The 11,494-nt window shown below is 30.7% G+C and overlaps 1 protein-coding gene across 2 annotated transcripts; it reads right to left on the bottom strand.

The window, feature by feature from the left end:
* Positions 1-6,975: 6,975 nt before the first annotated feature.
* LOC110601050 (ubiquitin-conjugating enzyme E2-23 kDa) lies at positions 6,976-11,262 on the bottom strand. 2 transcript variants are annotated; one of them, XM_021738044.2, is made up of 8 exons: positions 11,062-11,262; positions 10,073-10,146; positions 9,716-9,795; positions 9,295-9,409; positions 8,910-8,962; positions 7,954-8,082; positions 7,503-7,666; positions 6,976-7,224 (listed from the first exon to the last, which is right to left on the bottom strand). In XM_021738044.2, the coding sequence occupies exons 2-7, from the start codon at positions 10,114-10,116 to the stop codon at positions 7,524-7,526; spliced, it is 564 nt and encodes a 187-aa protein (XP_021593736.1). In that variant the 5' UTR covers positions 10,117-10,146; positions 11,062-11,262; the 3' UTR covers positions 6,976-7,224; positions 7,503-7,523. The 2 variants fall into 2 exon arrangements, with proteins under 2 accessions (XP_021593736.1, XP_043806802.1); XM_043950867.1 differs by lacking the exon at positions 6,976-7,224 and having other exon boundaries at positions 7,294-7,666; positions 11,062-11,260.
* Positions 11,263-11,494: the final 232 nt, after the last annotated feature.

Raw genomic sequence — 11,494 nt, forward strand, 5'->3', positions numbered from 1 at the left:
AGGTCAAGCACTACTATAATCCTCAATACATCATCAAATCATTCATTACATTACATGGTCATACATACTCATTACATCATATTCATGTCCACTACTATCTATTACAACATACATGACTTGACTTCACTCTAGCCGACTTCTTGATCTATCCTGTACCTGCAACTCTGGGGATAAAGGGAGTGGGGTGAGCTACTAGAGCCCAGTGAGCAGAAACTAAAAACATTTGTTTTAATTCCTCCATTTTTAGGTATATTATTATTCATTTTATTATTATTATTATCATATAACTTTTTCTTATTCATGCTTTCATGTATGCGCCATAACACAAACATTTCACAACAAGGATGAACTTGTCACCATTTAGCCCCTATCTTTCTTACTTATACATGCCGGGGGCGTAGAGCCGTAGCAGGCACACCCGGACTTCCATAATCAGTCATAGTGCCAGGGGCGTAGAGCCGTAGCAGGCACACCTGGACTCACATAGGCTATCATGACATACAAGAGCTAATGGATCATTCAACATTCATCCACATCAACAACAAAGTATGCAATGCAACATATTCGTGAATTCTAGTGCAAACAACCTAATATTGCATGGCATAATGATGCATGGGCAATGCTTTATGATTCATTCATTTATTCATTTACTTTAAAGCTTAAGGGGTTGTTCCACTCACTTGGTAACTGAAGCTTTAACAACGAACTCTGAACGACTATCTCACAACCGGGGGTCTCGGTTCCTCGGGTCCGAACCTACACAGGTGGACTCAAATGAGGCACCAAACATACATGAACATGACTCTAAAATACTCCCCAAAAACCCCCTAAAACATCCTGAAAACATCACATGAAACATGCAAGAAATGGCTGAACAGGGCACTTTCGGCGGCACCTTCGGCGGCCGAAAGTCCTGGACAGAGACGAAACTCAGGTAGGTTCGGCGGCACCTTCGGCGGCCGAAAGTGCCAGACAGAGACGAAAGTCTCTTTTCGGGGGCAACTTCGGCAGCCGAAAGGCCTGCCTCCCCAGCCATGTTCGGCGGCCGAAAGTACCTTCGGCTGCCGAACCTGGTTTCTGCCAAAGGGCAGAAACTTGGCTCCCTTAGCACATTTCGCCTCCAAACCTTCCAAACATGCATATTGTTCAACCAAAGCATGCATACAAGTTCCTAGGGGCCTCAAACATGCATATACCCCATCTACAACACTTCAATCACACACAATCAAGCTACATTGTTCAAAAAGTCATCAAAAACCCATAGGTTTAACATATACCCTAACATGCATTCTACCCTTTAAAACTTCATAAAACTTGTTTAAATCATACATTGAGCTTAAGATCGGCTCTTACCTCTTGAAGATCGAGGGTTGAGGAGATCTAAACTTGGAGATGGGGGAAGTTCCAACTTTTGGTCTCCAAGCTCCAAAACTCGTTCTAAGCTCCAAGATCTTCAAAAACAAAGTTTTAAACTTGTAAAGATCAGGGAAAAAAGAAGGAAAAACTCAAGATTGGGGAAGGATGGCGGAATGCTCACCTTGGCCGAAATGGGGAGAAAAAGCTCGCCCATTTTCGGCTAAGGGACCCTTTTATAGTGGCTGGCCAGACCACGTTCGGGGGCCGAATGTGCCTCCGCATCCATGCAAATGTTCGGCGGCCGAACATGAGGTTCGGCGGCCGAACCTTGACTTCCCTCACTCATGCTTTCGGGGGCCTAACGTGCCTCCAAAACGCATGCATGTTCGGCGGCCGAACTTGACTTTCGGCGGCCGAACTTGACTTTCGGCGGCCGAACCTGGGTTTTTCTCCAAAGATTTTTCATGCAAAAACTCATTTAATTCCTTACTTAAAAACATGAAATACTTGAAAACATTTCATAAAATCATAGTTTTACCCTTCTAGAGGTTTCCGACATCCGAGGTCCCACCGGACGGTAGGGATTCCGATACCGGAGTCTAGCCGGATATTACATTTACTATGTTCTCAATTATACTCTAAAATCCTAATGTATTATAAAAATAAATCACAATTAGTTATGTTAAAGTTCATGTCTTAAATTACTTTTAATTTAAGAGTTTAAACATTTTATGATCGAACATCCAAAAAAATTAATTCATATATAATATATCAACATATGATATTTAAAAAATGAACAATTACAATTCATGAAATAAAATAATATTATATTTAAATTTATAAAACTATTAACAACACATTATTCATCATAAAAAAATTCTTAGAAGCCAAAAAAAAAAAAAAACTACAAGGATAACAATAATTCTAAAAAAAAACTATTCGCATCTGATATAAATTTGAGTTACAGGTATAAACACTTCAAGAAACATGTAAAGATCCTATGAATTTAGACCATAATCAATAATAAGAAGTTTTGGCTTAACTATAGACCTACTATTAAATCTTGATAATCTTATCGAATAACATACCATTTTATTTGTAACCTATTTGACATATTCACTAATAAATTTTAATGCAAGACTTCTTTTGCACTCGTTAACCTTCTTTCAAGTTGGGTTCAAAATTCCTTTCAGGTTGAAATTAGGCAACATGGTTATTAAAGCCATAATCTTTCTTTTTCTTGTAAAAGATAACCTTTCTAAATAATTAATTGCATGTTGTCATTTACATCGATGATAAACTATATTAGATAATTTATTTCATTTGAAATGTTTGTAAGATTTATCTTAAAGGATAATTTGTTTAATCATTTTATCTACCTAAACTTTTTATTTGGCAAAAGTGATTATATGGAACACAAATGACTTGTACCCTACATGAAATTGATATCATATTTCTATACTCATACAGAAAATAAATTAAAGGATTAAAAAAATAACCATAATGATAATTATAAATGATTGCGACAACAATAAAAAAAATATATTATGCAGACATTTTCTAAAAAACTTGTTAAAAATTATTCAATAATAATTAAATATTGTTAAAAAATAATTACACTAAAAATGCCTAATTTTATATTTTTAAATGTCACTCATAAAATTTTTTTATCTTTTTTATTTTTAATTTATTATTATTATTTTTTAAATTAGAAACTTTTTTTAAAAAATTCAATTATTTAAATAAAATTTTTTAAAGAATCAACTAGGCCTCCTGAGGTCGAGCGCTCTCGGGCGTGTGACCAGAAACGGAAAGAGAGGGGCCAAGGCAGCCATGGACCCTCTGAATTTGTATAAATTTCTTTTAAGGGTAATAATGTAATTTAATATAAATGCTTGAAGTTTTTAAATTTTTTTTTAAATAAATAAAAAAATAATTAATATAAATGCTTGAAGTTTTTAAAAAATTATTGGGTGATTTACGATTTAGTCCCTGAGTATTGCCATTATTAACAAGTCAGTCCCTGTATTTTTAGAAACCTATTAAAACGTCCTTATATTTTATTTCCGTCAACGAAATAGTCCTTCCGTCCTATTTTCCGTTAAAATTAGATAAAGTAGGAGAGAAAAAATTTTTAAAATCCAATTTTACCCTCAAATAAAACCATTTATTTAGTCCTTGTATATTGTAATTATTAACAAGTTAGTCCTTACATTTTAAAAAATCTATTAAAATATTTTTATCTTTTTTCATATCTATTAAAACGTCCTTATTATTTTTTTCCATCAATGAAATAGTCCCTATCTTTTCTCACATCTATTAAAACATCCTTATCGTTTATTTAAGTCAACGAAATAGTCCCTCCTCATCGTTTCTTTCTGTCAACGAAATCGTCCCTCCCTATATTTTTAGAAATATATTAAAACGTCCTTATTGTTTTTTTTGTCAACGAAATAGTCCCTATCTTTTCTCAGATCTATTAAAACATCCTTATTGTTTCTTTTTATCAACAAAATAGTCCCTATCTTTTCTTTCCTCCTCCTCCTCCTCCTCCTCCTCCTCCTCCTCCGAAAAAGAAGAAGAAGAAGAGAAAGAAGGAGAAGAAGAAGAAGAAGAAGGAGAAGAAGAAGAAGAAGGAGAGAAAGAAGAAAAAGAAGAAAAAGAAGAAGAAGAAGGAGAAGAATGAGAAGAAGAAGAAGAAGATAAAGAAGAAAAAGAAGAAAAAGAAGAAGAAGAAGGAGAAGAATGAGAAGAAGAAGAAGAAGATAAAGAAGAAAAAGAAGAAAAAGAAGAAGAAGAAGGAGAAGAATGAGAAGAAGAAGAAGAAGATAAAGAAGAAAAAGAAGAAAAAGAAGCAAAAGAAGAAAAAGGAGAAGAAGCAGAAGAAGAAGGAGAAAAAACAGATGAAGAAGAAGAAGCAGGAGAAGAAGCAGAAGAAGAAGAAGCAGAAAAAGAAGAAGCAGAAAAAGAAGAAGCAAAAGGAAGAAGAATTGATGAAGAAGAAAAGGAAGGAGGAGGAGGAGAAGAAAAATAATTGGGGGTAATTTAGTCTTTTATTATATTTTTAACGGCAAAAATAGACAGAATGACTATTTCGTTGACGGAGAGAAAACATAAAGACGTTTTAATAGGTTTCTAAAAATATAGGGACTGACTTGTTAATAATGACAATACCCAGAGACTAAATCGTAAATCACCCAAAATTATTAATTCGTCTCTATTTTAAAACTAATCAACTATAAAACATGTTTATATTTTATAAACTCAAATTTATTTCTTCTATTAGAAAATGCATTAACATATAAATTTTTAGAAAGTTTTATGAATATTTAATAGTTAAATCATTTAATAAATTTCATGAACTATTTAAATTTAAGAATATAAATGGTAAATCTATAAAATATGAACTTAATAAATAATGAGTTAAATTATTTAAATTTAAAAATATTTAAAATATAGATAAAATTTAATATTTCTATGAATTATAAATTAAACTATTAAAATTATAAAATAAAAAATTCTAAAAACTCCATATTTGATCATATTTAATGTTTGATGTAGATAAAATGATTCAATTTGTAAAATTTTTTATGTAAATATTATTTTTCAATTGCTCTACTGGAATTTTATTTTTTAATTTTAAAATTTTATTTTTATATATCCGAAATCGGATACCGAATATAACATAGTGATAGACTTTAAAGTTTTTGGAATGGAAGCCCCTAGGCCTGGATTGTTAAACTAGCCGAGGGCAACACATGAAACTCACGGGCCGCCTATGGAATTTCATTTTTTCTCCAAATCATTTATTTAGAATTTTTGGATGCTCCAAGTCATTTTGTCAAAATTAGCCTATCCTAAAATTTGAGACTTACTAAACATCTATTATAACTAGAACAAAATTAAAATGGATTTTTATTAGCTTAAAATACCAAAAATTTATCATTTTATTTTCATTTTTGATCTAAAAATAATGTGTTATATATAAATTTTTCAGAATTTGATGCAATAAAAATTCAACTAGGAAGAATTTATAGGTGCTATAGTTTTGAAAATATTGAATAAAATATTATTACCAATTATAATAATTAGAAATCCTGTAATTTTAATATAATTTATTTAATTAAATTATTAATATTTTTTAAATAATTGAAATATGATTCATATCAATTAACAATTTTATAAATAAAATCAAAATTTTAAAAAATAATTTAATTTAAATTACAAATAATTAATTCAATTAAAATAATTTTCAGCTCTTTAATATACTTTTCACTAGCTACCATTTACATTTAATTGTAACAGATTAATTAATAAAAAGCTAATTTTATCACAATAATGACTTTTCTCATAATTGCAATTATCGTAAGTGTAGAATTGCACTACCCTTTAATATTTTATTTATAAGAATGCTTAAAGTTAATAATATTGTTGTGAATTATTAGAGAATACTGCTCAATTGCTTCAAACAATTACTCTATAGACTTTATAGCTATTTTTCTTTTCTAAAAAAAGAAAAATGTTTATTTTAATAGTATAATTATAATTGTAGCGACCTTTGTGGATATTAATATTAAAAACATAATGTAAATATAATCAATTACATTATATCTCTATAGGTATGGTAACTATAAACGAATTAATTATGATATTTATCAAGTAAATAAAAGAATTTTGATAATTTTTATTTTAAAATTAATTATAAATTTAATGTTAGATTATAATCCACATACAAAATATAAATTTAAAATCACATAATAAAAGCACCTACAATATAATAACTTCTAAACAATATTTAAAAGACTACTATCTAACTTGATTTGATCTTATAGTTAAAGGTATATTTTGCTCGTATGTAAAGCCCAAATTCAAGTTTCATATCCCAATCTCCTAATAAAAAATATTTCTGCAAAAATACAATTCCATTTTACTTGATCCAATCAAATGGTAACTATAATTTTTTTTTTAGTAAATAAGCAATTTTACCATATAGTGACATCTATAGTAATTACAATTAATTTGTATAAAAAAGAATTAATAAGATCTATTTAAAAATTACTACTAAATTAATAGAAAATCATTTAAATTGAAGTAAAAATAGAACATTTTTAATAAAATTAACTTAATAGTAGTAATCTATAAGGTGGAGTAAATTAAAAAATCAAAATAAAAATATCAATTTTTTTAAATAAAATTGTATATGATTACTGTGCATACCGTAATAGTAATAATTATAAGGTGGATTAAATTAAAAAAATAAAAATAGCAATTTTTTAAATAAAATTGTATATTATTACTGTGCATAAGACTCTGCTAGTTGGACATACATGAGGAATAAATCAATAAGGCATGCAAATTAATTAAGCTCTTTTTTTTTTTCCTATTAAAAACATCACATAATTTTTGTCTACGTGTATTTTTTATTATTAATTAAGTAGATCTAAAATTTATATGTTCATTTAATTTTATCCATTCATTTTAATAAATCATACATATAAAATGTTTTATAAATTAAATGAAATACATGATAATCCAGTTTTTTTAGATTTACATGTGTTTCTCTATCGTTTCTTTTATAATTGAAAAAAAAAAACGAGCATTATATTGCTCCGATCCACTTTTTTTTTTTTTTTTTTTCAAAAATAATACGGCGATTTGGAACCAGAACTACCCCAAAATGCCTCACCGATACATCAACCCAAAATTGAAATCAAAATGAACAGTAAATCAAACCAAATTTGGGACCTAAATCTCTCAGGACGGGTAAGTTTATCCACTCACTCCTTGTTCTCTCTTCACCCAAACCGGAATTGCTGATTTTGGGGCAAAACCGGCTCGGCAGCCAAGCATACCTTCACTTTCAGCTTCCTGTAAAATACAAATAATTCCATACCCGAGTGATTGACGTTATGACATTGCATAGATATGGAAGAGAACTAAACATAAAAATTTCAATTGTATTATTACTAATTTCCTTGTTTCAAAAACTATATATTCAAATGTCCTTGCTAAAATGCATTTGGTTATACATGGAAGTATTACGTATTTGGTCTCTAACTGCCCCTTAATCAATTTACAAGAAACTGAATAAATGACCAACTAGTAACTATAAGGTAAATGGATATGTAAAATGTGAAAGAGATTGCCTAAATTAAATTTGATGAGCATCATGGATCTGCATCACCAGCAACATTGTCATCGCTTGATGTTCTTTCTCCATCGCTAACATCCTCATCACTTATGTCTTCGTTGCTCTCTTCTGAGAGAGTAATGGTGATATTTTCCTTTTTTGCATATCGTTCACAGTACTCTGACATCATAATCATTTATCAGCTAAGAATTTAAAACACACACCTGGTAAGGTTATTTATAATTATGTGAATTAATAACTTTGCAGAACTCAAATTCAAACAATACTATAGTCGTATAATTAAGACCATCTATTAAGTTGACAGAATGATGAACTGAATATGAGATATTTGATAAGACAGCAAAGGAAACAGTTCAAAAGCACCTTAGAATACTTCACATAAAGAAGGTTTAATAATGCATTAACAAACTAATTATGAAAACACAACGAAGCCAAAATGGTCTGACCTTTCACTTTTTCTTCATATTGTTGCTTATCCTTCATCATCAGGGATGCCGCATCACCATTTAGTGGGTCTGAAGGGTTTGGATAAAGCAGTAGTTGTGGAAGGAAAACCTCAAATACATTTAAAAGATCTGCAGCAAAACAAAAGACTGGTAAGAAAACTTAGGAATCAATGTCCAGTGAGATTGGTAAAATGGTGAATAAAATAAATGAATAATTTCAAAAATAATGTCATAACACATTAATTATTAGGTTGGAGTGTAAATATATGGACCACTACTAATATAACAGCTTTAAAAAGGGAGAAACTAGTCTGTTATTTAATTTATCATACCATTGTGAGTACTTAAAAAATTCTCCTTTTTCTTTATTATTTCCAGAAAAGAAAGAATAAAAAAGAAAATCCAACAAAATTCAGGAAAGTTGACAGACCATCATGTTATAATGGTTCTTTCACTATCAACAATCCCTTAAAGTGAAACCCTTAAGAAAATTGTTTACTTGCCAAAAAACATGTAATATGTCATTTTTCCAATTCCATCCCTACTTGTTATTGCTGCACTACATGAGGTCCCACACCCTCAAAAGCACTTCACTTTTTTCAGCCAGAAGAACAGAAAAAGTAGGCTTTCATTGGGACGCCAGATTGGGTAAGATAGCCAATGAAATGTGGATCATACTTTAAACATTTCAGTGATGGACAGCTGCAGTTTTCACTAAGCTTAAGTAGAAACATGACAGAAGTGAAATTGTGGACTCCAAATTGTATGATGTTGTCTCCCAATACATGTGCATCAGTATGGAGTTACAAGTTGCTGATTTTTGAGGTTTAATTATCCTAGGCACACACTCACTCACACTATGCCATAAGGAAAAAAAAAAAAAAAAGAAAAAAAAGAAGGAAAAGGCAGATATATTTAGCCGCTATTACATGGATAGAAAAGAATTTTTAAATTACCAAACATTGGACTCCATGATTGGTTGATAACATCCAAGCATATAGAACCAGACCTGCAAATTATAGAAGGAAATCAGCATTAAGAATACTTAACCTGATAAACAAGAGATAATGCTCCATGTTCAGCATTCCAATATTTTACAGAATTCCCTGAAAGAAAGAGAAAAAGAAAAACACTTAGCATTTGCTCAACATTTGACTTTCAAAAGCTCCCATTTTCCTTCTCTTTTCCTAGTATGCAATGAGTATAAGAAAGAGAACAAAAAGGTGGAAACAAGTATGCTCAAATAGTATGAAAGGCCAATATGCTCAATATTTTGTATTTAGTAGAGCTAATTACGAGGTTTAACTAAGATATTGGTGCTTAATGTCCAACAAAGCTTACATCTCATCAACATTAGGGTGGAATATTTTATTAAGAAACCCAATGGAAGGAGATTTGTACGGGTAAGTATCTGGTAACTCCACATGGATTTTCCAAACACCACCTTCATAAAGGCCTGCAACGAAAGAGATAACATAAAAACATAGTCATAAAGAACAAAATCTCAGTCATAAAGAGCAAAATCTCATAACTCTTCCAAAATTATTAGACTTGAAAACAAAACAAAAAACAAAAAAATGAGAACTTTTTGTAGCTCTTTATGGCACAACTCAGGCTTATCATTATGCTACGGTTCTCAAATCTTGTCATTATTCATTCTTCATATCTTACAGGATTATTTGAGTGCATGACTGCATGTACGCATTCACATGCATTTTCAATTCAAAGAAATCAATTGCTTGGAAGAGAAAGAGTATATTACTTTCTTTTGGCCCATGGAATTCCACATTGAATTCATTAATACCATCATTGATTGGCTCCACATTGTAGTCACTCATCATCCTACAAACCATAAAAATAACAGGACAGAAACACCATTACAATGGTTACCATCTACAAAATAATTTGAATATCCATATCAGAGGTGAGGTACAAAAGCAAAGACATTAAGGTTCAAAAGGCAACAGAGAAACCAAAAGCATACAATTATATAGTTTCAAACAGATGGAGGAGAGAAGAGATTATAAGGTCACAAGTTCATGGTAGTAATTAGCCTTCTAGCTAGCAACATAATAGTAAGGAGCAACAGAAACAGTAGTATTATCATAAGAGCACTTACAATTTCATAACATCCATATCTCTTCTCTTGCTTGGTGATGACATCCTTATAGCAGCTACTCCCTGCTACTAAGCCTGCCATTTAATAACCATTATGCTTAACTCAATAAATAGATTCAACAGTAAAAGAATAACAACTTCCTTTCCTACCAGGAACATTAACACATATTTGTCTTCTCAATTCCAGTTTTTCAGAACCCAGTGAATTTTCATCAACATCAACAAACTTTAAAACCAAATCCACTTTCTCTCCCCATTATAATAATATTTTCATTAGTTGAAAACATAAATTTTATCATCACTGTTTCCCTATTGAATAACAAAATCCACTTGAAGATACATCAATCATTGACAGACTGGATACAGTCAACTATAGTAATTTGCAACACATATCAAAAGATGACTCCCTAGGCAACTCAGGAAGTCAGTATCATGGATTAAACAAGAAACAACCCTACTCATCACCGAAGCATTTTAGCACAAGAGTAACCAGATTAATAATTGCCATGTAAGCTCTTTCTCACCAAAGTATTCATGAGTATCAAGATGATGTTTTTTTCTCCCTTTTAGTTCTGTATGAAAAAAAGCTTATTTCTATGATGAGGATCTCCAAGAGGCCTAAATCATTATCATCCATAGAATCTTTCCCTTGTTGCAAACAAATTACTCTAATAAACTTGTCCTTTGGCAGCACATAAACAAAAATGTATGCCAATCTCCAAATCAAAGCAAATGCATATTATTTCCCTTGCTACATATAAATCTCTTTCAAATTCAACTAAAGTAACCTAATCACAGTCAAGCTCAGAAAACAAAAATCAATCAAGCATCAAAAAGCCACATATTACCCCAATTTTATCCAAACAATCTTCAGGAAATTTAGGATCTAAGTCTAGAACAACACATTAAAAACCAATTTATAGATCACTGGACAAAGAGAATCAACGATTAAAGTTGAAAATAAAATTTTAATGGAAATTAATAGCTAACCGGAATTTGCAGAGTAAATTATTGAGAGATTTTTTAGGTTTTCTTCAATTGAAGATTTTTCTCTTCGTGTTTAGGTTTTTCTTATCTTAAGGCAGAGCCGTAGAAGAAGAGCAAATAAAAAGAAGGTAAAAGAAGTTTTTCTTTTTTGAAAAAAGAAAGCAAAAGTTGAGACGAAAAATGGAGGTAGGCACGTGCGTATGTTTCAGGCACGACACGAATTACCCACTTTTGAATGTCTCTGCAAATTATGGCGGGTTTGGCTCCACTCCACCAAAACCCCGCTCCGCTCTGTTCTAGTTTTTTTCCCTTTTCTTTTTCTTTTTCTTTTTCTTTTTCTTTTTCTTTTCTTTTTATTTTTAACTCTTGCCAATTTCTTGTAATCTACATCTACAAGAGGAAAATAAGGAGATAGATTAATATATTTCTAATAATT

Source organism: Manihot esculenta, chromosome 15, assembly GCF_001659605.2.
Source record: "Manihot esculenta cultivar AM560-2 chromosome 15, M.esculenta_v8, whole genome shotgun sequence".
Classification (NCBI taxonomy): domain Eukaryota; kingdom Viridiplantae; phylum Streptophyta; class Magnoliopsida; order Malpighiales; family Euphorbiaceae; genus Manihot; species Manihot esculenta.